The 27,836-nt window shown below is 35.3% G+C and overlaps 1 protein-coding gene and 1 long non-coding RNA gene across 2 annotated transcripts; one reads left to right on the forward strand and one right to left on the reverse strand.

Annotated features, from left to right (window-relative positions):
• Positions 1 to 5,550: 5,550 nt before the first annotated feature.
• On the reverse strand, positions 5,551 to 6,278 carry LOC131611202 (uncharacterized). Its single transcript, XR_009286790.1, has 3 exons — positions 6,186 to 6,278; positions 6,050 to 6,118; positions 5,551 to 5,972 (listed from the first exon to the last, which is right to left on the reverse strand). It is a non-coding gene; the product is annotated as an uncharacterized LOC131611202 (long non-coding RNA).
• An 11,490-nt stretch (positions 6,279 to 17,768) lies between these two features.
• Positions 17,769 to 20,632, forward strand: LOC131608848 (cyclic dof factor 2-like). Its single transcript, XM_058880426.1, has 2 exons — positions 17,769 to 18,130; positions 19,171 to 20,632. The coding sequence occupies exons 1-2, from the start codon at positions 17,951 to 17,953 to the stop codon at positions 20,389 to 20,391; spliced, it is 1,401 nt and encodes a 466-aa protein (XP_058736409.1). The 5' UTR covers positions 17,769 to 17,950; the 3' UTR covers positions 20,392 to 20,632.
• The last annotated feature ends 7,204 nt before the right edge of the window (positions 20,633 to 27,836 follow it).

A 27,836-nucleotide genomic window follows, 5' to 3' on the forward strand; every position in this document is an offset into this window, starting at 1 on the left:
ATGTCCAGGCTCATTGCATTCATAGCACATGACCTTCTTCTTGTCAAATCTTCTGTCATCAGAAGATTCTCCACGTTCAAATTTCTTTGAACTTCTGACGCCTCTGAACTTCCTTTGCTTGTTCTTCCAGAGTTGATTTAGCCTTCTGGAGATCAAGGACAGTTCATCTTCTTCTTCAGATTCTGATTCTTCAGGATCTTCTTCTCTAGCCTGAAAAGCGTTAGTGCATTTCTTGATATTGGATTTTAATGCAATAGACTTACCTTTCTTTTGAGGCTCGTTTGCATCCAGTTCAATTTCATGACTCCTCAGGGCACTGATTAGCTCTTCCAAAGAGACTTCATTTAGATTCTTCGCAATCTTAAATGCAGTCACCATAGGACCCCATCTTCTGGGTAAGCTTCTGATGATCTTCTTTACGTGATCAGCCTTGGTGTATCCCTTGTCAAGAACTCTCAATCCAGCAGTAAGAGTTTGAAATCTTGAAAACATCTTTTCAATGTCTTCATCATCCTCCATCTTGAAGGCTTCATATTTCTGGATTAGAGCAAGAGCTTTAGTCTCATTGACTTGAGCATTTCCTTCATGAGTCATTTTCAAGGACTCATATATGTCATAGGCCGTTTCCCTGTTAGATATCTTCTCATACTCAGCATGAGAGATAGCATTCAGCAAAACAGTTCTGCATTTATGATGATTCCTGAAAAACTTCTTCTGATCATCGCTCATTTCTTGCCTTGTCAGCTTTACGCCACTGGCATTTACCGGATGTTTGTAACCATCCATCAGAAGATCCCATAGATCACCATCTAGACCAAAAAAGTAACTTTCCAGTTTATCTTTCCAGTATTCAAAGTTTTCACCATCAAATACCGGCGGTCTAGTATAACCATTGTTACCGTTGTGTTGCTCAGCAGATCCAGATGTAGATGTAGACTTTGCAGTTTCATCAGCCATCTTTTACTGAAGCGTTTTTCTCTTCCTGAATCTTTTCTAAACACGGTTAAGTGCTTGCACCTTAGAACCGGCGCTCTGATGCCAATTGAAGGATAGAAAAACACTTAGAAAGGGGGGGTTTGAATAAGTGTAGCTTTAAAAACTTGACCGATAAAAATAAATTGCACAGTTATTTTTATCCTGGTTCGTTGTTAACTAAACTACTCCAGTCCACCCCCGCAGAGATGATTTACCTCAACTGAGGATTTAATCCACTAATCGCACGGATTACAATGGTTCTCCACTTAGTCAGCAACTAAGTCTTCCAGAGTCTTCTGATCACACACTGATCACTCCAGGAACAACTGCTTAGATACCCTCTAAGACTTTCTAGAGTATTCTGATCCACACGATCACTCTAGTTACAACCTGCTTAGATAACCTCTAAGACTTCCTAGAGTATTCTGATCCACACGATCACTCTAGTTCCTTACAACTTAATGTAATCAAATCTAAGAGTATTACAATTGCTTCTTAAAAGCTATAATCACAAACTGTGATATTTCTCTTATCGTTTAAGCTTATTCTCACTAATATATTACAACAGCAATGTAGTGAGCTTTGATGAAGATGAAGATTCTGAGCTTTGAATAGAACAGTGTTTCAGCAAGTTAATATTCACAGAAATTGTGTTAGTTCGTTAACCTTGCTTCTCATCAGAACTTCATATTTATAGGCGTTGGAGAAGATGACCGTTGAGTGCATTTAATGCTTTGCGTGTTCCGTACAGCATCGCATTTAATGTTATACGCTTTTGTCAACTACCTCGAGCCTTGTTCACGCTGTGTCTACTGACGTTGCCTTTAATAGCTTTTAACGTTCCTTTTGTCAGTCAGCGTAGCCTGCCACATGTACTTTCTTCTGATCTGATGTTTGTGAATACAACGTTTGAATATCATCAGAGTCAAACAGCTTGGTGCAAAGCATCTTCTGATCTTCTGACCTTGAAGTGCTTCTGTGCGTGATACCATCAGAACTTCAGTGCTTCTGATCTCATGTTCTTCTGATGCTTCCATAGACCCATGTTCTGATTCTGCTTCGACCATCTTCTGATGTCTTGCCAGACCATGTTCTGATGTTGCATGCTGAACCCTTTGAGACAAAGCTTCTGAGCGCTGAATTATGCATACTCTTTATATATTTCCTGAAAAGGAAATTGCATTGGATTAGAGTACCATATTATCTTAAGCAAAATTCATATTATTGTTATCATCAAAACTAAGATAATTGATCAGAACAAATCTTGTTCTAACATCATCATCATCATCATCATTAAAGCATGTTTATATGTATCAGCATCATCATCACAAATCAATCATCATCACCATCATTACAGAACATACATGTATTACACTAATCGTCATAATCAATGATAAGAATATACATGTATTCACATCATTCAACACATCTCATATTGTCACCTCTCATCATATATGTCAATAATATATATCATCCATGAAACAAACAAAGTATTCACATCATACTCATATCATCACATGAAATATCTCATAAGCTCCATCACAAAATCAAACAATCATCATAGGAATCATGTTTAAAACATAGCATGTATTGTCACATCTCATCATATATGTTCACAACATATCATCTAAACACAAGGTTATTTCGTAAGGTTCGTCATACTCGAAATGACACTCAAAACAGGCCAACAGTTCAAACGTTATACATCATTAAACTTCCAAAAATTACAAAACGTAAAATCATGCACACAACACAGTCATACGCGTACAATCACTCTCATACGCGTATCACACAATTCCATACGCATATCATACGCTTCTTAGCAGAAATGGATTTTCACAAAAAAGCTTCCCATACGCGTACCGTCTCTTTCATACGCGTATGGCTTCCCTTCATACGCGTACCATACGCGTTCCAGCAGAAGGCTGGTATTCTGACAGGACGGGTCGCATATCATACGCGTATGGCCCTTGGGCATGTCCCTCATACGCGTATGGCCTAGCCCCATACGCGTATCATACGCAATTGGCCAGTTTTCCCAAAAACCTGCAATTCGTATCAGTCCGTTTCTACTCGTTTTCACCACTAACAGCCTGCGGTTTCAAGTCTAAAACATCATATTTTCATACATTACCATATGGCATTCATCCAATTTCATCAATCTATTATGCTATGTTAGTTTTACACATTAAAACCTAACTTTCTATCCAATTATTGGAAACCCATAACTCAAATTCAATTTTCATTGAAGAACACAACAACACAACAACTGACATATGATCAAATTGACCCAAACAATATCCTTAATCATGCCCTATCATTCATAATACGATAAGAGATGATAATTGGAAGAGCCCCCCTTACCTTAGCCAATAATCTGGATTTTTCTCCTTCTTCTTCATCAATCCCGTAAGTCTCTTTTCATCACTTTCAGCAAAAATCTCCAATCTTCAAACCCGCTTATCTCCCTCATCGAGAACTTCCCTGGCACGAATTAATATATCAAATCAAAGGAAATTTCATGTAGAATCCGAATATTTAAGAATTACCTGATTTGGAGTTACGAGCAGAAAGTTATGACCCATTTTGTGAGGGCTGCATCATGAATACGAAAATCTCTTTTCTCCATGAATTCTCCTTCTCCCCCTCCTAGGTTTTCCTTCTCTATTTCTCAATTTTCTCTTATTTCCTTGTTTTATTAAAACATGGCATAATTTAGTAATGGGCTCAACACTTAACACCCCCTCATTACTAAATACCCCACTTGGCCCAAATACCAATACTCCATAATTCTTCCAATTAGTTCAACGAAAATACCAAATAATTCTAAATAATAATTTAATTTTCGATTAAATTAAAATTAGAAAATATGGGGTGTTACATCACCTAGATTTTTTTTGGCTCAATTTCGTCTTTTTATAAAATGTTGTGTCTTTTTGAAAATGTATTTTCAATACTGTATAATTACATATTTGAAGATAGAGAGAGCACACATAGTAATTTCTTTAAGTCATTGAAATTTTGGCAATTGCAATACAGATGTCAAGACAAATGTCTCAACACAAAACACATTGTTAGAACTAGTGGGATACCCGTGCATCCGCACGGGTACTGGTGTTGTGCGCGCATTTGATTTTCACAACGAAATAAAAAATATATTTAACTGTAAAAAAATGCCGTGTTTAATTCCAATGAAAATTAGGTGAAAAAGCATTTTATATATATTAAATTATAATTACGTAAAATAAAAAGTATTTGCCATAACATGATCGCAACTTAGGTATTGAGAACTGAGCAATTGAGAAAATGTTTTCCAAAGAAACTACTAAAATATATATAAATGTTCTTTTTACGATAACTATTTGAAATTGGATATTGATTAAGGACAACTTTAGTACGTTCATTTTTTTGCATCTGATAAGATATACTCATAAATATGCTAAGAGAGAAATGAATTCAAATAAAACTTTATTGTACACCATCAAATCAGAGAGAAATGGATTCAAATAGAGTATTTTTTACACTTCTTTTCTTTACAGGTTATGAAGGTTCAAAATAATCTTTCCTTAATAGATTAAAGGATAGTCTTTTACGGCATCTCTTTTTAAAATGTAATTTTTAAAAGAAAAATATAAATTTGAAAAAAATCCTAAGTTGATGAACACCTTAAAAAATTCTATAGTTAATAAAATAGTAATAACAATAAAAATATTATATCGATAATTAAAAATATTACACAAATATTTAGAATTAATATGCAGCTCCAAAAAACAATTACCTATATAATCTTGTTTAAAAAAAAAAAAAGAGATACAAAAAAAAGTTGTATGAATAGTTTTGTTGTCTTGCTCAAAGTACTTCACAGAAGATAAAATGTCAACACCAAATTTACAAAAGAAATACTCTTTGGACACAATCCCATAGAAATGAATAACATAAAAGTGTCTTTTAAGACAGTTAGCAAGTATAAGAAATATATTAGATTACATAAGAGGCATGGTATTGCAGACACTTAAAGTTACTGCCATTTGGATCTGAATTCACTTATCAAGTGCACTCTCCCATTTGGATTCTTCAATCAACCTCATTAATAGGGTTCTTCAATCAACCAAGAAATCTATTAGAGTTCTCAATTTCAGCCCAGTCAAATGTGCTGGTCGGAAGTTTAACAGGCTTCGTACCTCCTGATAATAAGTTTAACAAAATTCATAATCACAATGAAGGATCCACATATTCATAACTCCTGAGTATCTCGACTGTTGGTAACGCACTTGTTGTCATTATTTTCAAGAACAATGTGACGAAACAGACTATTTGGAACATCTTTTATTATGTGCCACTTCACAGGAAACTGCCCCCTCCACTTATCTTGCTGCCAGAAGTCTACATTCTTGTCAAAATTGACAGGTCCAACCATTTCAGCTACTCCACAGAATTGAGCACTCACATTTACCTGAAAATAGTTGTAACATTTTTTATGGCATTCATATGAGAAAGAAACATTAGAATGCAATAAAGTGAAAACTATATAAACTTAGGATCAACTTCAAGGAACATCATATGGTCTACCCGATGAAGAAGAAGAAATGCGTTGCCGATGTTTTGCACTACTGACACTTAAGCTGCTGCTTCCTGAAGATTCTTGCTTCTCCATGTTCGGACCACCCGTATTCACTGTCTCAAACTTATGTAAGCTCGGTTCAACCATTTCACCATAAACAATTAACCATCTCTTTTTACACACAATGATTAAAGGATAATCTTTGAAAAAAGATTCTTAACAGTGAAACAAAGTTTCAACATAATATAGTGAAACATTATAAAGGTTCAAAACAACCTTCTAGAATTGATTAATGGACATTAATTTGTTCTAAAGTACATAATATTAACATGTGCACTTTCCACAAATTCCTGACAGTGTTATTCTTCACCAATTCTTCACCAATTTTGACATAGAATAATGCAGCCTATTCAATTTGGATGAAAATAATGCCAGCCTGTAATTAATTTACAAATATTAAAACTACATGATATACAAACACCAACATAGATAATGCATTACTCCATTACTTACAATTCATTCATCTTAGTGTCATACTGCTTAGCTTTAAATTGAGAACTTTCCGAAGCTAAACCTGCCATACTGCAGATCACATAACACATTTAGTTAAAATACAAAATTCAACAGATATATACAAAAAGGAACATACCACAAACAGTTGCTTGACGTGATCGAAATTCACGTGTAGACTTGATTCTTGAGATGACATATCTATTGCAAGGTTTTGGCTTGATTTAGGAAGATGAAAACAAATTCAAACGTATAATAAGAAGCTGCAAAGTTAAGGAAAATATGCACAATACAAACTCTGAACAACCGATGACGAAGAAACCGAAGAATAATGACTATTTTTCCTTGAAGAGTAATGACTATTTTATAAACGTAATGTAGCAGATTATAACCAATTGGTAACAATTTCAAGAATTTGATTAAAGAATCTCACACAATTAATCATAGACGTTAAAGAATCATACACAATTATTTTTACTTTATATCTTATTGGATGGGTACAAAATCTTCAATTTTACTTGACTTTGATTCTTCAGGATTCATCATTGTAAGTTCTGGTCCTCTCTCTTGCATCTGCTAGCTCAAGCTGTAACTGCAGAATAATAAGCAAATGGTTCTCCATCTCAGCAAGCTATCACCACCAATATCAAATATAAATTCAAGAAGTATAAATATTTTAAGTAAATAACCAAAATTAACACCTTAAAGAACCAAATCATGCCTTAAAGCATACAACAATTAGATGCCAGATGTGTTCTTGAAAACCTACAACTCAAACAAAGTTATTTTGAATTGTAAATGTTACTTTAGAGTTTTTTATTTGTCACGTTAGCATTACATCTAGAAAATATCAAGCTTACATTTCCTACAATATTTCTGCATGATTTCTTCAAACAACTCACACACTTTATTCATATCACTGTTTCTCGAATACCCCGAAATCACTGTGTTTCACATGACATTATTCCTCTGTGGCATTTCATCAAACAATACACATGCATCAACGAAAGCGGGAAGAATATATACCAAAAGAATTTCTCTATGGTCCAATCAAACATATATATAATAAAAAGATAAAGAATGAAACAGAACCTGAAGTTGAGTAGCCCTTTTAGCCTCATATTCACGCCATGATTCTTCTTTATTTCTAGCAGTAAACTCCTTAGTTATTCCACCGCTAAAAATAATGTTTCCGTACAGATCCTTTCTGATATCAACACCACACTTCATTATAGAGTTGTAAGCGGTGTCATGAACAAAATAACTTAAGGGCATACCTTGTTAGTTTCAAAACTCCTCTATAAAACTCAATCCAGTCTTAACCTCGTCAACCTGCTAAAACAAAAATAAAGGCAGAGTTAGAACTTGCCTAAAATATCACATAAATTAAAACCGTACCAAAGACTTTGAAATCAACATCTTAGGGTTTTATATATATATATATATATATATATATATATATATATATATATATATATATATATATATATATATATATATATATATATATATATATATATAAATAAACTGAAAGGGCAAAAAACCATACCTCAAGAATCTTTTTCTTCGTCATTAGAACAATCCCGTTCAGAAAATGAACCATTATTGACCACCTGTATCTTGATGTAGCTCAGAACCTCAACTTGATCTGAATCAATTTCGAATACATCATGAACCAAATCTTCATAGTGAATTTTTAATTTGACTACCGACTTATCAGAATCAATCTAAAATTTCTAGAAGGAAAAGCTACAGGTTAGTAAGTTGAATACATAAGATGCTATTTTGTAAACAAATTTTGTCATAACAAAAGCCAGAGATTAGTAAGTTGAATACATAAGATGTATAACTTCTCCCAGCAAAATTGCAATGTTTTCCATGCCGGTAACAGCGCTGCAGACACAAACTGGGGGAAAGCAAGCCTTCAAACCTCATGACAGATCTGACCAAAAAGTCACACAAAAATAATTTTGAATCCAACCACCACACCCGCCGTCAAAAAACGTGTTGCCGCTGCTATAGTATACCACTATCAAATTGCCTATCGCTGGAAACGTCATATCCACCGCCATAATTTCGTAGATCTGTGTAGAGAGTCAAAGATAAAATCAAAGATATGAGAACATCAAAACCCTCTTCATCACCACTTAGTAACAACAAAAAAACCCCAGATCTGAAGAAGAAGATGCTCACCATATGTTCAAATAACCGCACCGTCAACGAAGCTTCCCCCTTTCGCGTGAGTCAACACCACCAAACCTGAAACAACAAACTGTCATACCCTAATTTTTGACCCCCCTGAGATGACATATCTTCAGGATTTTCATCAGGTCAAAGCAAGTACCCAGAGCAGTCACTTCTTCATCTGGCATTTGATCAAGGATGTTCAAAGACAAGAAAACTCAGGCAAAGGATCGATCAATAGAAGGATTGGTCTCTAACACAATCATAGGACTCAAAAGCTTCACTTTTATATTCACCTATGATTGATTAGACACCCAGTCATCTGAGTATAGGTTTACTCAGGTCACCAGACTAGGGTTTTTGAGCCTATCAAGGACTGAAATCAGGGATCACCTTTGGGAAACCCTAAAAAGCTCCAAGACATCTATTAAAGACTTCAATCATCTTCAAGTGATCCATACAATAAGATCCACTGGACATCACACCTCAATTCAAGATCCACAGTCACCAATTTCATCTGGTCGACAATTAGGGTTTTTAACCTAATTCACCTGGATAGTTGACTTTTAATCAGGGCATGGATCCAAAACTCAAGACATGACTCAAGAACCTCTACTACCTCAATATAACCCATTTACATCACTCATTTGAGGAGAAGATCTTAATTCCACACAAAAGTCCAAAATCTCACTTTATCTGGAAAAAGTCAACTGTATGGGATCACCTTTGACTTTTAAGATTTTTGGTCAAACCATGACTTTAAAAGATCAATATCATCAATATATGGATATTAAAGTCATTTGACCAAAGAAATTCAAGAAGAATCATCAAGGAGCAAAAAGTCGGGAATTAGGGTTTTTGAGGGCATTGTGGGAACTCAAAATTTCACCTACACAACTCAAAAAACTTCCAACATGAAAGTTGTAGATCTTGCAAAATAAAACAACATCTTACATAGGGACTTTTTTCAAAAGATCAACCATTTAAGAGATTTGGAATTTTCAAGCTTTAGGTAATAAAAACTTAGAAATTTTTCTAAGTGTTTTAACCTAGTTTTCATCCAACTTTGAGCTCATTTTTCACAATTTTCCCAAATGATTCTGAAGAAACCCCACACTAATGATTTGAAGTAGATGTTTAGGGCTTTCCAAATTGTGCTCAACCTTCTCCAAATTCATTTTGAGCTAGGAGTTATGCTTGTCCAAAGTTGGCCTCATGAAGTGAAATTATAGGTCATGTACAATTTGAAACTTTGCAATTTTGTGCAATTAGCTTCACTAAGTGATGCTACACGACCTCTAATACATCTGCAAGCATGCCATACATCAATTTCCATCATTGCATAAGGATTGAAGAAGATTCCCAAAAACAAAGGCATGTGATTATGTAATGATTGCATTTTTGAATTTATGGCAAATGGTGAATCATCAAGGAATCTTGCTCTAAGCCAATTAGAACTCTCCTCTGCATCATAAATGTTCCCTAAGATCATACAAGATCAATGGTTGGGGAAGCTAGCCCGAAAATGCATCATTGCATTTGAGATATTTTCGAATTTTCTTCATGGCTAAGAAACCAAACTCACTTCACTAAGCAAGCTCACTATACACAATTGCTCTGAACCAATTGCCTATAAATAGAGAGCTCTTTCTCATTCAGAAACACACCAAAGCAACCATATTCCTTGCTTTCTCTTTCTCTCCTCTTGCTTATTGGTTTTTCAAAGTTCTTTGGCAAGAAGAATCGTTTTCTTCAAAACAGAGCTTATCTTTGGAAAGTAAGCATTCTAACCTCTAAAAGGGGTTCATTTGAGGTGATCCAAGCACCTGGATCACTTCTGTAAGTGGAGGAACACCATTGTTGCTTTCACTTTGGAGCACTTGCAGTTGGAGGACCACAGAGCAATTCAGGAGGTTCCAAGCAAGGTCAAGCATCCAGGCACATTCTTTAGGGTGTAGTGAAGCTATTCAAATGGTCGCAGCTCATCTATAACTGCATATTCATCATCCTCCATGTTCACTTGAAGCTCAAATCGAGGGAGTCGAGTAGAGCAATTCAGAAGGTTTGAGGCCACAACAAGCATCCAGTTAGCATCACTGAGTCCCAAGGAAGCTTTTAGGATCATTCATACAAACCCAGGTGCTCTCTAACATCCTCACGATCTTCATTTTCAGAGGTAAGTTTCTCAACTCCACCTCTTTAATTCGTGTACCTTTTTGGTTAAAACTCAATACCATTTCATTCAGTATCATCAGAGGATTAAAAAGCCTCTATCATCAGTCATTTATACTTCAGTATAGCCATTTAATTTGAATTTCAAATTTTAGGGTTCTTCACGTATTTTAGATAATTCAGTAGATATAGTTAATATAAATTCATATTAGTTACATATCTGGAATCGTGAGTGAATTTAGAGCGAGTTTGGTCTTTACATCTTTGCAAATGGTTGAGAGTTGAGAGAGTTCAGAATTTCAAAAATCTGAAAGCTTGAGGTTGAAGATGACAATGGTGGTGGCGCGCAAAATTCAAATTCAAGGCTAAAGTTTATTTTATATTGAATGGTAGTTGTTTCATAAACGACTAAAACGTGATAGCCCAGTGGTAAAGAGTGTTTGTGTGTTGCGCGTGCCCAAGGTTTGGGGTTCGAATCCCCCTCGCCCCAGACCTTTTGATTTTATTTTCTTTTTTTGCTTCTATACACTTGAATAACATATGTATTGCAACGAAACCATTACATTGTCACCAAGCGCGCGTTGGCTCAGTGGTGTTGTTTTGGGACTGGTAACATAAAGGGCGTGGGTTCAAACCATGGTGAGACCAAAACATTATTTTTACCACTAATTTCCTTCATTTTTCTCACAACTTCACACAATTAATTCACCTATCAAATTAAATCATTTTCACTTCATTTTTCACACACTTGTTATTTAATATACCTATTTCATGAATAATCAAAAAATCATAAAAATATTATTTATTTCATATATTTTAATTAGTTTTAAAATAGTATGTTTTAAGTGTTTTCTTAAATACTTTAAAAATATATATTTTCATTTTTGTTTTAACCTAATTATCTTGTAAATAATTTTATGATAAAACCCTAATCATTTAGGTCTTAATTAGGTATAGATTTTATCTTTACCTTGATTAAGTTGACTTTTGTCAATTTGCAAAACTGTTTTCAATCTCTGATTAAACAGACGATTAAGGTTTTCAAACGACAAAACCTTATATCATTTCAATCTTTTCTTTCCAACTGTTTTTTATAACAGTAAATCATTTTCAAATGGGCCTCTAATAGAGTGTAAGTCCCAACACCTTCTTCTCTTCTTAGCTTGTTTTCAAAACTGTATTTACAAAATCTCCTTTCTGTTTTCAAAACATTCTTCTAGTATTTGAAGGGCATTATTCCCGGTGAAACTCTTCAGATACCTATGTGACCTTTGTCCATCTTCACTTCTTCTGTTTTCAAAACCCTTAACTGTTTATCATATATATATTCAACTGTTATCCATCAATTACTGGTAAGGCTTTGTACATACTTCTTCAAAGGCCTCCACTCCATCCAGGTTAGGCTTTACAAGCTTTCAATTTACAGTCTTTATTTAAATTACTGTCAAATATAAACTGTGCATATATTTGTTTAGAACTACGTTTGAGTGTAAACCCTAGGATAGTTAAACTATATATATATTATAGGAATATGACCTAGGATTGAGAATGTCTTCCCGGTGAAGGCTCTTTCCTAATTAGAGATCTGTAGTTCAAACCCCCAAGATGAATTATTCCCGGTGAAACATCTTGGCAAAAACCTTAGAATCCAAAAAAATAGGACACATCCACCCAAAGAGGAATTATTCCCGGTGAAACCTCTTACCCATTTGCTTAGAGCCAAAATAAGTTCAAAACCACACAGCTTTCTCTTGTGCTATAACAAGGACCCTCGATGACCCTCGATTAGCCTCCTCTTGGGCTTTGTACAAGGACCCACAGGCTTCTTAAAAGCATTTCCAGCTTCCTCTTGAGCTTGTATACAAGGACCCATCAGGTTTCTTACAAACATAGGAACAGGTCTTTAGTCACCTCTTAACATACCCTGGTGAGTTTCTTCCAATTTAAACCAGACTTTAAACAAGCTAAGTTTGTCTCAATTTTACATTGAGTACACCTTTTGGAATGAGATACATGGACAGTCTCTGTCACCCTTATCTTCATCAATTTCCCTTAGCAGAGTCTAGGATCCATGTTTTGCTTATCCTCAGCAAGAGTCAGCCTTCATCTTGGGCTTTAAACAAGAAGTCTCCACTAGATAATCTTTCTGCCAATCATTTTAACAAAAACCCCTGGAAAGGGTTAGCCTCCAAAATCACTTCTTCAAAAACCAAAGATTCATTTCTCTTAGGAGATAATTTCCCCAAAAGAGTAAAAACCCTGGAAAGGGTTAGCCTCCAAAGTCAATTAATAAAAACCTGTTTAAAAGAATAAAACCCCTGGAAAGGGTTAGCTTCCAAAAATCATTCTTTTCAAAAGATAGACTCACCAGCTGAGTCAAAATCCCTGGAAAGGGTTAGCTTCCAAAAAATCAGTCTTTTAATAAATAAATCCTTCAGTAGAGTCAAAACCCAACAAAAATAGTTAGCCTCAACCTTGGGCTTCATACAAGGCACCAAAACAATAAAACTCCCCTGTTAATAGTCAGCCTCAACCTTGGGCATTGTGCAAGGCAGATAATAGAGTCTCCCCAGTGAGTCCTTCATCATTCAGGTAGCCACAACCTTGGGCTTTGTACAAGGCAGATAAACCATACTTCATGTGTCAAAGATTCCTAACATCTAGGATCTTTTCCCTATTAGAGTCGTTCATACTCAGTCAGCCACAACCTTGGGCTTTGTACAAGGCAGAAAATAATATTTTTCCTAGCTAGAGTCAGCCTCAATTCTGGGCTTTGTACAGAACACAAATTCCCTGTAATTAACCCCCAGTAGAGTTATCTCCCAAAGTCAATAAAAACAATCAAAAAAGCCTCAAGCTTGGGCCTCATACAAGCCAGTTAAAAAATCAAATCTTTTATACAGTAGATAGACATAGCTTATCTCTATAGAGAGATCTTTCCTCTATCTCACCACATTCAAACAAACAAACATTACATTTCATTTTAATCAAGTCTCCCATTTAGGATTTTGAAAGGCATGAGCTGGCAGTAAAACCCAGACATGTGGTAACTTTCCCTAATTTGGATGAGCATCTTTCTTTCATTTAAGAGAACGCGACTGGCATACTTGCAAACACACAAGTAAGGTCCCCCTCTTGAATGAAATGAATTCAGTTATTCTGTCACTCTTTTAATGTTTGTGGTGGAATAGTAGAAATACCTCTCTATAAAGATGACTTCATGTCTCTTTACCGTAAACAGAGATTTAATTCAAGCTTCAACCTTGAGCTTCAAGCAAGGCACCCAAAAATAATTAATAATTAATTAGTTCCCCGAACTACATTAAGCTCTGACTTCCATTAGGGATATGTAGGCATGAGGTTCACAAGGAATCTCAGCGAGCTAATAAAATACCAAAAATAGTCAGTCTGTCTGTCTGTCTTTCTTTTATTCAATTCAATTCCTTCTCCTAATACAAAGGAGAAACTTTCCCAATAATCATTAGCAGCACAAACACATTTAGACACAGAGAAGGTTCCTGTAGAGTACTACAGATATGTAGGATGTTTAAACACTTCCCTATGTATAACCGACCCCCCGGACTCCAGAATTTCTAGTCTAGGTGAATCCCCACACTTAGCAAACTCTTAGGGTTTAGTTGAGATCTTTTTTTTCCCTTTCCTACTCGTAGGACAATAAGAAAGTTTGTGTGATATCGTAGGAAGAACTGAAACAAAATTCATCCCACCATGGGCGCATTCTCCTTCCAAATTTCGCGTGAAGGGTCTAGCGTGCCGTCCTCCCAAGTGAAACGGGGAGGTAAAAAAAAACGACACCACACAAACACCAAATCAAAATCAAAATCGAACTTGTATGAAACTCAATAATAACAATGAAGAAGGAGATGGAGAAGTAAGAAGAAGATGAAGGAGGAAGAAGGAGAGGGAGAAGGAAGAAAAAAGCAATCTGAGAAAAAACAAAAGGGAACTGAACGTGAGATCAAGAAAAAATAAAAGTGCAAAAAGTGAAAATGGGTACAGATACTCTTTGGAAGAGGATATTGGGAGTAATGAAAAAGTGAAAATGGATACAGATACTGTTTGGAAGAGGATACTGCACTATTTGGTTCAGTTACATTAGAAATAAAAGTGCAAATTGTACATACTTTGGCCAATAGAGAGAGAAACAGATGAAACCATTAGTTAGATTGAAACCAAAAACAGATTTTAGTCACAAAAAGTAATATTTAGACACATTTTACCCCCAAAAAAAATAGGTGGAATTTTTTAAGCAAAGGGCAAATAGGTCTTAACCAGGTACACTTGTTTTCTTATTTTATAGATATATGTTATAACATTACCGGTTGAAAGAAAACATTTTTGCCAAAATAGAAACTATGCATAATTAAATTGCAGAAGGTAAAAGAACACAATCATATGTTAACCCAGTTCGGTGCAATGTCACCTACTCTGGAGCCTACGAAGCCAAGAAGAAAATCCACTATGATAATATTATTTCAAAGCCTAAACAGTCTCAATTTACAACTTCTTGCCTAATCACTACCTTGTGCGACTTCTACCTAGAACCCTCTAGATATAAGACCCCCCTCTCACTTCCTACAAACAGTCACAATCCTAGTGACAAAAACCAATCACAGTCCCAATGATTGAAGCCAAATAAAAGATCACACATATAAGAAACAATACTTGGTCTTGCTTAAAACCTTCAACCAAGAACAATACTCAACTCTTTTGCTTAAAAGCTTCAAGAGTGAGAATAATCAGTCTACCTCAATGTATTAGAAGATACATGAGTGACATACAAACAAAAACACTAAAACCTTAAAAGACTTCCAAAACTTAAACCCTTATTTTGCACCCACGATTCCTTGTTGTGAATTCTTTCTATTTTAGGTTTAGCAAGTCCTTATTTATACACTCTTACAGTATAGGCTTGGACTCTTGAATCAAATCTAATCTTATCCTTTTTTTCAATCAACTGCAAGATCTTCACAAAAAATAGGAACAAATCAAATCAAATCCAAGTTTCCTAAAAAGTTTCAAAGATCTTTTTTATGAAACCAAATCAAATATGCATTGTCCCTAAAATATTCTTGATTTGTTGCACCTGTATGAGTACCAAAATCTCATATTTTTCAATCAAATCTTCAAGGAATTAAACCAACTGAATTTTCATGATGTTCTGGTATAGTATGTCACAACATCTAGTATAATATCTGTCAAAACACATGACAGTAGAACATGTCATGACAGTTGGTCAAAATGTTACAACATGTTGCTCAACATCAGATAAGAACCATGTTTTAGCAAAATTTATGCCAACCATAAAACCATGGATCTAACAGTCTCCCCCTTTAGAAATTTTTGGCTAAAACAACCAAAACACAATTAAGTCTTGAAGATAGGAATAGAATCACAACCAAAAAACACAAGCTACGTGAAAACATGTAAACTTTATACAAACTGCTAACGTAAGAATATATCATAGATACACAACAATTACACAGAGACCTCTTTTTCAAGCTCCTCAGAAATCAGATGTTCAGACATGTGGTATGACATCACATCAACACGACTCTTAGAGCTTGTACAATCAAATAGGTCCATTACTCCCACTGTCATACAACACTATTTCTCCCTCTAAAAGGAAACCCAAAACAACAGAAAATCCACACATCAGAGGCACATGCAGCAGAAGATAATAAAAGTCTCACATCAGGATTTTCCACATCAGGCAAGATGTTGGAACATCAGGTAAGACATCATGCATACAAATCCTCCAGTCTCCAGTAACAGCAGCAATACAATAGAACCAACAAGCCTGACAGACTATCATGCCCCCTAAATAGTTGCATCCAGCAAGCAACCACAATAACTACTCTCCCATTAGGAATAGCACACTCCTATCAACATGCTAATCAACATATCAAGACAAGTGTCATAACATCAGGATAAATAAAACACACTAACACTTTACTCCTCATTTTTATCCAATAATTGACAAAAAATTAAGTAAATGTAAACACAAATGGAAGCACACATATTGCACACTAGCAATAAACATAGTTCATCTTCAGGTGGTCTTCCACCTCTTGTCCATGTCAAAGACCCTTATGCACTCTTTGTTGTTGTTTTCTTGAAGAAATCTTTTGTTACATCCTTTAACAATAGCAATTAGTATAGGCTTCTCAAGCCTTATAGAATCTTTTGAGTAATTCTTTTGTAGTACTTAACTTGATTAATAAAGGTGCTTTCTTTAAACTGATGAATTTGAAGACCAAGGAAGTATCTAATCTCCCCCATCATTGACATCTCAAACTCATTCTACATCATCTCAGAAATTCCTTACACAAGAGCTTATTAGTAGCACCGAAAATGATACGATCTACATAAATTTGAACTAACAAAATGTCATGCTCATATATTTTGATAAAAAAGGTTTCTTCAACTTTTCCTTTTTGAAAATTATTTTATAGTAGAAACTTGCTCTGACGATCATACTAAGCTCTTGGAGCTTATTTCAGACTGTAAGAGCCTTTTTCAATTTGAATACGTGATCAATAAAGGAAGGGTTTACGAAGCTCAAAGGTTGATCAACAAACACTTCCTCGGGGAATTTATATGTTTGGGTTTCATGGAGTTTCCATGTGCAAACACAAATAAAAACTCCAAAATTAATGAAAGGATAAAATAGAAATACATCGGATTCAATGTAGATTATATAAAGAAATAGGTTGAAGATGCAAATTGTTTGAATAAAGTAGTTCGGATTTGAGAACCCCAACAATGAAGATGAAAAAATGAAATATCTCTCGCTACGCTCTTCAACGATCACGATTCACTCGAAGATAATATATTCAATCCAACTATTTATATGACAAATCATTTATTAAATTGTACTTGAGCGTACTCAATTTATCTATAAAGTGAATTTTTTTTTTTATAAATAAGACCAAAAGGAGTATTTAATATTATTCAATATATATATATATATATTAATTATTTAATATATCTATTATTTGTATCTATAAAAAATAAACTACATTGAATAATATCAATTCTAATAATATCTCAACAAATTCTAATAATATGACAACCAACTCGTGCGAATGCACGGGTTCCATTAATTAAAATAAAAAATTTAATTCTCTAAATGCATTAAAAAGTAGATGAAAGTGTAATTAAATAAAACATTTAGAATATAGAAAAAGTTAGTAGGAAAATGTGTGCGATATGACAAACCGCAAAGACAAAGCACACAGGTGGATAGAAAAAAGGAAACTCAAAAAGGAAGAAAGAGAAAGATCTTCTAAATACCACAAACCAAATATGTGGCTCAAATTCCATCTCCCTTCTGATGTGGCACTCCAAACCTTCCTCAACGGATCAACAACAATCAACCACACTCTCACACTTCCTCACAACGTGTCTCTCTCTCCCCTCTCTCTCTCTCTAGAACCACTTTTACAGTTTTTACTTTTTTTCCTCTTTCTAGACAAAACAACCTTTTTTATCTGTTTTTAGCAATAACCACAAAAAAACACAGAAATGTTGGAGACAAAAGACTCTGCCATCAAACTCTTCGGAAAAACAATTCCGGTTAAGGAGATTCTTGTCGGTCTTTCACCTTTGTCTTCTGCTGATGTTGTTGTTGATCACAGTATTCATGATCATAATCATGATTCTTCTACAAACTCATCTAGAGAGTCTCATAATAGCATTGAAAAGGTAGAATTTTGATTTTTGGGATTCAGAAATTTTTGATTTTGATTATGACCCTTTATTTGGAATGAAAAAAAATTTGATGGGTTGGTGTTGGTTTTTTGCTTGATGATGAAGTTTGATTTTTTGATGGATTGAAAGAATCACTGTGTATTTGAATTATAGCTTGTTCTGTATATGAAATAAATTGATTATAATCAAAAGCTTTGAGAAAATTGCTTATTAGTGATTTCTTCAAACTAACTGTGATTACAGACATAAACTAATCTGATCTGTACTTTTGTTTTTTACTTCTATCTTTCTGATTCTTCTGGTCTATCTTTGTGATAATCAAGCAGTTTGCTGGTGAAAAAAAATTTCTTTTTTCAATTTGACTTTTGGGTTTTATTTTTTATGAAATTTTCCAAATCCAATAAAGTAGAATTTGTAATCTGCTCTTTTTTTATATCAACACTTATTTGTAATTGATGTTCTGTTTTGTTAACCTATATAGTACTACTAACAATTCTGATTGAAGGTGTTTCTGACACTGACACATGTTACATACACTCACTTTTATTTGATCAAATTATTACTAGTTTTGATGTGATAGAGCATCTGGATCATATCTGGTGTTTGTGTCTGTGTTTCAAATTGGAGGTGTATCCGACACGATATATTTGATTACATTAATCACTTTATTTTATCAAATTATTACTAGTCCTGATGTGATAGAGCATCTGTATCGTACATGTTGTTTGTGTCGTGTTTCAAATTGTATCCGACACGATACATTTGGTTACATTTAATCACTTTTATTTTATCAAATTATTACTAGTCTTGATGTGTCAGAGCATCTTATCGTATCTAGTGTCTTTGTCGGTGTTTTAGATTGAAGGTGTATACGGCACAATACATTCGGTTACATTCAATCACTTTTATTTTATCAAATTATTACTAGTTTTGATGTTTCATAGCATGTGTATCGTATCTCATGTTTGTGTCAATATTTTAGTTATTAAACGTGATCTTGGCAAAATACTAAGATGTGGTTTTCATGATTCCAGGATACATCGGGAGAAAAACCAATTGATGAAAAGAATGAAGATGGAGCCCCTACACAATCGACTGAAGAATTCACCAATCCAGATGCAGCCTCTAGGACTGGCGAAGAATCTGTTACAGCGTCAACTGAAAAAGAGGTTGCTACATTGAAAACTTCGAAGACTGAAGAAGAACAGGACGAAACGAGTAATTCACAGGAAAAGAGCCTCAAAAAACCCGACAAAATAATCCCGTGTCCACGCTGTAGTAGCATGGACACAAAGTTCTGCTACTATAACAATTACAATGTAAACCAACCTCGCCACTTTTGCAAAAATTGTCAGAGATATTGGACTGCCGGTGGAACCATGAGAAACGTACCCGTAGGTGCTGGTCGCAGAAGGAACAAGAGCTGTTCTTCTCACTACCGACAGATAACTGTCTCTGAAGCAACACTCCAGAATTCTCGGATACACCCTTCCTTGAAATGCAACGGCACAGTCCTTACGTTTGGATCCGATTCACCTTTATCTGAATCGATGGCATCTGTTTTGAAACTTGCTCATAAACCTGAAGAGCTAAGAATTCGTGTTCCGCATGCAAGTGGAGAAAAATACGATGATCAATCTAATAAATCATCGGTTACCTCCGTAAAGTCGACAGAAGGTGCAAGCACGAACGTATCACAAGAACAAGCTAGGCAGTACAGCCAAAGCTTCCCGCCACAAGGTCACTACTTTCCTTCCGGAACTCCTTGTCCTTTCCCATGGAATCCAATGCAATGGAGATCACCGGTTCCACCACCTGCGTTTTCTCCACCGGGATTTTCTTTGCCGCTCTATCCCACAACAAGTTACTGGGGTTGTGCCGTGCCAGGTGGATGGAACGTCCCGTGGCAAGCACAACCTTCATCACCGAACGGTACCGGCCCTAACTCTAGTCCAAACTCTCCAACCTTAGGTAAACATTCAAGGGAAGACGGTAGGAAAGAAAGTAGCATGGAAAAAAGTCTCTGGTTTCCAAAAACTTTGAGGATCGATGACTCGGGAGAAGCAGACAAAACCCCTTTCTGGACAACACTCGGGATTAAAAACGACACCGCCAGTCCAACTCCATCAGGAAGACTCTTTCAAGCATTCCCTTCAAAGATAGACAACAAAAATGACTCAGACCAAGTATCTTCAGTCTTGCAGGCCAATCCGGCCGCAATGTCTAGGTCACATAACTTTCACGAGACTTCGTAGTAACGTCGCCTATAAATATCGGTGATCATGTTTTTCGGTGCTTCAAACTGTAAAACCAGTTTTGTTCATCAACCTTGTTTGTAATAGTTCTTGTTGAATGCCAAATGAAGAAGTTCAAACTGAACAAGAACCAGATTAATTAGTTCATGTACATATATAACTTTATATGACATAGTGAGTTTGTTTTCCAAAACCTCTTATGTAGATAAATAAGAATAAGAATAAGGCGTTCAATTTGTAATTTTTGGTTCTGGTTTCTTACTTTCAGAATGCAACTCATGTTCTGCTTTATCATTTTCAGAATGATAAGATGATAGGTATCATACTTATCAAAGTTTTTCATGTACAAAAATTCTTATAAATTTCAAATTGAAAGAGAAATTATTGAAATTTTTTATACAAGCCTAATATTGAAGTAATATGAATGAGTGAAGATTTAGATAGTATTTATAGTTTCCTCTACTATATTAGGTAAGATTTGTAAAGATGAAAATTATTCTAATTTTTTTTCAATGTCTTTTTTAGGCCAATTAACAACATAATAAACATAAGAAATTTTTATTGGGAGTAACAAGTTGCAATTGAAATGAGAACCGGATTCTAATTCTATCAACTACCACCCTTGTGTTAAAAAGAACTTTTAATGGAAAATAGAATATACATATTTTATTATAGGGAAAATTAAGGTGATTTTCTTAAAACTTATTAAGATGACACTAACATCTTTTTTATTTTTAGAATATACACTTTTTTTTTATAAGTTCTCATTAAATAACAAACTACTAATTTCTTTATATATAAATATATAATCCGTTGTTTCAACATAATCATTGATCTCTTCTCTTTTGTACAGGTAGAAAGTACATGTGTGCGTGTTCCTCCTATAAAAACAGAGGATCCCAAAAGTCTTAGTAGGTTTATAGTAATTTAGGGGTGGTTAGGGCTTGTCCACGACGGCAAGAAGCTTAGTATGACGGTGTTTCACGGTAATTTTAAGGGTCTGTTTGCATGAGGTGACATACCTTGTTAATGGACGATGTGCTTAGGTATAAGCTTCTGAAGGGTGTGATCATATGAGTTATGATCGTGCTAAGCGTTATATTTTAGGGTTTAATGAAATGTCCCTCTCTTCTAAGAGAGCTGGTATTTATAGAGAATTTTCGGGTAACCCAAAGTGGGAGTAACTACTCCCTCATGATTATGAGGAGTTATTGACCACCTAACCTTTCGGGAGTAGTGGTAGACTTCCCTTTTCTTGACAAACGACTTTACATGTCATGGTTGCTAGGGGAGAGTCCTTAGATCTTCGCCTAGGCAATACCATCCTTAGTGTTTTTAATACCCTATTTTCGTACAAGATGCGCCCTCGTCCTAGTAGTGAGTCTCTGGGCTGAAAACTTCCTTAAAAAAGGGGGCATGTCTTGTGACTTAGGGCGAGCGTTTTTAGTAGGTGAGTACCTCAGCTTGAGACAAGTCCCTCAGCTGAAGGCGACCATATTTATTTGGTCATGCCCTTAATTTGAGGGATGAATCACCTACCAAATGTCTCTTGATTAGCTCAATATGTCAATTGAGAATGTCAATCAATCGCTTAGCTTGTCATGCTTAATCTTATATAATGCAAGAAATGATGGTTTATTTTCGAGACCTTAAATGCTAGTGGCATGTGTCGGGAACATGATGAGTTTTTTCAAAAACTATGGTGGAGTCCATAGGGTCCTTTATGGTTTCCCCTATAAATGATTTTCTCTCTTCTTTATTTGTTCCATATTATCTTCTACCCTTGCAAGTTTTTCCAACTCCATATCTCTGCATTCGTAACCTTATTCCAAGTATGAATTTTTCTTTTCTTGCTTTATGTAGTGAATAGGTTTTGTGAAGATTATTCAAGACGAGTTTTAGGCTAAGTGCGGGGGTTCTAGACGAGTTTTATGATTACAATGATGGTGGTTATTCTTTTATTCTATTTTGCTTTCTTAGGAACAAAGGAGAGAATGTCTACCTCATCCGTTGCGTCTAAGGGTGTCGAAGATTTTGAATCTAGCTCACCTCTGAACAAATCTACCTTTTCTGATTGGGATATGAGGTTTCTTCTTTAGAGGCCGATGATGAAGTTGTTCTAAAGGCTTGCTCTCTATTGAAGAGGGTGACCGTGTCTGTCTCCTCTGACCAGAATTCTCTATATATCTATTATACCTCCCTTTTGCCAAGGACATGTGAATTTTTTTCCCACTTCCCCATTTTTCTAAGGAGGTCTTAAGAGTCCTTAATGCGGATCCTTCCTAGTTGTTCCTCGACAGTTGGACCTACATCTAGGATTTCAATATGGTATGTGAGGACCTGATCATCACAACCTAGCTTGAGTCAGATAATGTATTTGGATCTATAACACATAGATATGTGCCAGATCAGTTGAGAAGAAAACTGGGTGACCGTGTCTGTCTCCTCCGACCATCATTCTCTATATGTCTATTATACCTCCCTTTCGCCAAGGACATGTGAGTTCTTTTCCCACTTCCCCATTTTTCTAAGGAGGTCTTAAGAGTCCTTAATGCGGCTCCTTCCTAGTTGTTCCCCGACAGTTGGACCTACATCAAGGATTTCAAGATGGTATGTGAAGACCTGATCATCACAACCTAGCTTGAGTCAGCTGAACGTACTTGGATCTATAGCACATAGATATGTGCCAGATCAATTGAGAAGAAAACTTGATGACAAGTTAAGTCAGATGATCCTAATAGGATATTATTTGACTGGTGGATATAAGTTGTACGTCTTAGTGAACAATCAAGTAGTGATCAGCAGGGAAGTGATTATAAATGAGCTTAAGGAATGAGATTGGACTGAAAATGTCATGAAAGACTCAGTGAGAATCTTATGTGAAGAACCAGCTAGTGAAGTCGAAATATAAGTTTGACAATAAAAAGCCAGATGTCAAGCAGGCCCAAGAAAACCTCAATGAACAAGACACATGGCTGCAAGGTTGCAGGAATGTGTGATTACATCAGATTATATGGTCGATGACGAAGGTGATCTGGTACACTATACTTTCTAAGCATATGTCGAACTAGTCAATGCACGTGAGACGTTGAAGGATTCGAAGTGGATGAAAGCTATGAATGAGGAACTGAATTCCATCGAAGACAACAACACTGGGTCACTTGTAGAATTACCTCAAGGCAAGAAGGAAATCGATGTGAAGTGGGTATACAAGGTGAAGTTAAATCCCAAAGGATAAGTAACTCGACACAAGGCAAGAGATGCGGAAAAGTGATTTCTTCAGAAGAAGGAATCGACTTCGATGAAGTTTTTGCACCTGTTGCCAGGATCAAAATAATTAGGTTGGTTGTTGGTTCAAAAAACATGAACAATTGGCACATATGTCAGATGGATGTGAAATGTGCATTTCTAAGTGGCCCCTTAGATGAAGAATTTTATGTTACACAACCTGTTGGGTTTGTGAAATAAGGCGAAGAAAGAAATGTGTACAAGCTGCATAAAACCCTGTATGGAGTCAAACAAGCTCCAAGAGCTTGGAATAAGAAGGTAAATATTTTTCCAAGGGAGAAGGAATTTATGAAGTGTATAACTGAGCAAGGAGAATATGTAAGAAGAAGCGAGAGTGAATTGCTTATACTATGTCTCTATGTCGATGACTTGTTGATAACAGGTAGTTGCAAGAAAGAGGTCGAAGACTTCAAAGGTGGTCTTAGCAAGGAATTTGAAATGTCTGATTTGGGCGACATTTCATACTTCCTTGGCATCAAATTCTAGAAGAGTGGTAAATGATTGATGATGCATCAAAGAAGATATGCAAGTGAAATACTCAAGAGATTTTAGATAGAAGAACACAATTCGACTTCAACGCCTGTTGTCGCTACCGCGAAAAAATACAGAGTCACCACTGAACTTTATTTATCCCAACAGTGAAAGCAAAATATCAAGAAAACCTCACAACAGGGAAAGGATATGGCCTTGCAACTAACTCGGGTCTGGAATTCAATTATGCAAGGAGAAGGTATTAGTACCCCTCACGTCCATAGTACTCTACGAGATTCACTCTTGTTGTTTATAATCAAAGGGTGTGTTATATATAATGCTTACTAGCTAAGGGAATGCATGTTGTGTATTATAAAAGGAAAACAAAGGTTTGTTATTTTATTTTTGAGCTCACCAGGGTTTTTGGAACCCTGGGTCTACGTATCCCTAACGTGCAATAGAGAAATCAGAGCTTCATAGTTCTTCTCAATAATTTTTGTTTGTCGTGTGTTTTTTATGGACAATTGTCCTTTTATGAAAAGGTATTCAACAAAACATGTGCCCTGAGGCAAAATGAGTTTGAATTTGTGAATGTTTTGTTATTTGAAAGTGTTCAAGTTTTGTTAAGTGTTTTGGTAGGAGAACTATCTCAAGTGGTTTCCTTAAACAAGATATACTTGAACATTTCCTCCTTTATTTGATTAATTTTTTTTGTCTTTTAAAGAAAAGAAATATGTAAAAGGAATTCTATCCTAAAGTTGTCATGCTTGGATATCAATCCAAGGGTCTAACTTAATTCAAACTTAACCAAGATTGAATTAAGAGGTCCTAAAGGAGCATGTTATCAAACAAACATAGATTGAAAACCCACAACAAATCTCAAGTACTTAACAGAGCCTCAAGAGCAAGCAACAATCAAGCATCCATATTGCATACAATATTCACCACAAGTTACATCAGAATTTGTAACACATCAAATGGCTAAAATGATGTAGAAAAAAGATTAAATAAGGTAAGATAGTTAAAGAGAAAATTCTAATTAATTCTACCAAAGAATATCCTAAAAAACATTATTCTACTATTTTTATTTTTATCATCAAGAACAAAAAAGTCATGCAAAAAAAAAAACCCACAAACAATTAAAAAAAACAAGAATTATAAAAGAAATTGAAAAGAAAAATAGTTCCAAGGGGGTGCAAGCATTGAATAGGAAGTATGGGGTAGTAAAGCGCGCAAGCCCATCAGGGAGGCTCGAGGCGCTATTTTTTGTTGCAACAATGTTCATGTTCTAAAAATGGTGGTATTGGGCCAAAATGGGGTGCGCAGCGAAGCAAGGCCCATAGTTTGTTTTGTTTCAAATTTTTCCACAAGGGGGTATATGGATATGAGATAGAGGTGTAAGACCTCTTGGCTTGAGATTAGGCTCATCTAAGCCTAAATGCTTGCAAAGAAGGAGCAAAAAACAGAAGCAAATATTGATACTAGGGGTATGAGACTAGCTTTGCAGGGCCTGAGGGTGTTGAACCCAAAACAAATTACTGAAGGGAAGAAGGGCTTCAGACAATTCCCAATCTCCCTCACTCGTACCCTCAAACCTCTCTATCACTCAAGGTAACATATCCGCTGCATCAAAAATTTCCTCAGGGCGGCTGCACCGGCGGTTCCGTGGCTAAACCCAAAATAAACTCTACCAAAACCTTCATTTTTGCCTCCTCTCTTCATATTTATACTTCAATTCAATTAACTCGTCCCCAAAATAGCTACATCTAAGTGTTGTACGTAAATTTGGAGTACTTTTTAATTATCGTTTCCACAGGGATTGATGAGATATTACCGCTGTTCTACAGTTTATAGTGTCGTAAGTTATAGTTTACTTTGAGTTTGGTTTTGTCAAAGTTCATTCACAAGTTTATAGTAGTAAAGAGTACACTTTGGAAAGTCTTAATGCTTTAAAAATGTATCAAGACTTGATTTTATCAAACTAATTTGTATGCCTTCAATTAATCATGCATATGAACTCATTAGTAATCAATATTATCATGTATCTTTCATCTATACCGTTCGTGTTCGAAACGGTATATAAAATTTTACCGTATTGTTCAACAAACAATTTCTCAACCGATTAAACAACATAAATAACATTTATAAACCGATACAAAGTGAATATCAAACACCAAGTCCATGTCTAGACTTAGTCTTTGATAGATGATAAAGTTAGATCCAGATACAAAAGTTGTATTTCACAAACATTTAAATCATAGATATCCAAGAAAAGCAAACATTACCATCTATATTGATTAATATTTTGTTCATACCTAATAATCAAAAGGAAAACATACAAAGGAAAGATAGATTACATATTGTCTTGATGCAAAAGAATATTTAGCTACCCATCACCATGGTAGTTTGCACAAGAAGTAATGTACAAATCTTAGCAAGCATAAATCTTCAATGGGTCACAGATTCAAGCCTTAAAAGCTTTGATTTTGAGTAAGAAATAGATAAAAACTGAGTTTTTATCTCTAAGGTCGGTTTAAGAACAAAGGAAATGGTTAGAATGATCACAAAATGTCTAAAATGTGCTTTTATACAAGTTCCTAAAAGTGCAATCTCGCTAAGCAAGCTCACAAAAATAAGCAAACCGACTCAGGGCACCTCGCTAAGCGAGATAGAGTTCACTAATCAAACTTACGAGCCTCAATTACTGCCAAGGGGGTCAAAAAAGGGCATAACGCGTTATAAATCTCGCTTAGCAAGCTTGACAGATGAAATATTCCATTTTCTGAATTTTCTTTGATTCAAAGCCTGCTTTAAGCTTCATCCAAGTTCCAGCTAATGCCAAAAGTCAATAATCCTACACAATTAAGCATCAAAGTTAGTTACACACATATTTACATACTAAAACACAAACTCACTATTTTTAAGCTACTTTTAATGCAAATTCAAATTAACATTAGAGTTTGAGTTGTTAAGAACCACAAAATTATCCACAAATATATACACAATTTGGTCCCTAACACTAACCAAGAAGCAAAACCTAAAAAGACTAGTGATCAAAGTTAAACGGAGCTGATGTTAAATCTTGAGTTGTCACCATAGGGAAAATACTCACGACACTAAGGTGTTTCTGATGGTGAAAGAAAGATGCGAAACATGTGAAGATTAATAGGGCTCGGAGACTTACCTATTGGAGTAGCTCCGATGACTCTTCAACGACGTGGAATTGGCGAAATAAACTTGACTGAGCACTTTAATCAAGGTAATATTTATTGTTCTTCTTCTTCTTGTGTATACTTCTTCTTCTACTACTATTTTCTTATTTTCTTCGTAATTTTATAGTGTGTTGCTTCTGTGCGTTTGTTGTTGCATTGTGAGAGAGATTCAGAGTGTTCTTGAGCGTTGTATTGCTTAAGAGTGAGGATGAAGAAGAGTGAAATTGTTGCAATGTTATTTGCAGAGAAAGCTTGAAGAAGATGATAGAGCTTTGAGATGAAGGGAGAGAGAGAAGATGAATATGCGATATGGTTGTTGTAGAGAGTGCAGAGAAATGAAGATGATGAAGTCATTTCAGAGAGAGAGAGGGAGAGTTTTCTGAGTTTCGGTGATTCTTCTGAGTGATGAAGAATGAGGAAAATTGAAGATGGTGATGGTTTATATAGTTGGTTAGAGCTTGAAGTTCTGTTGGA

The sequence above is a fragment of the Vicia villosa genome, linkage group LG6 (assembly GCF_029867415.1).
Source record: "Vicia villosa cultivar HV-30 ecotype Madison, WI linkage group LG6, Vvil1.0, whole genome shotgun sequence".
In the NCBI taxonomy this organism is placed as follows: domain Eukaryota; kingdom Viridiplantae; phylum Streptophyta; class Magnoliopsida; order Fabales; family Fabaceae; genus Vicia; species Vicia villosa.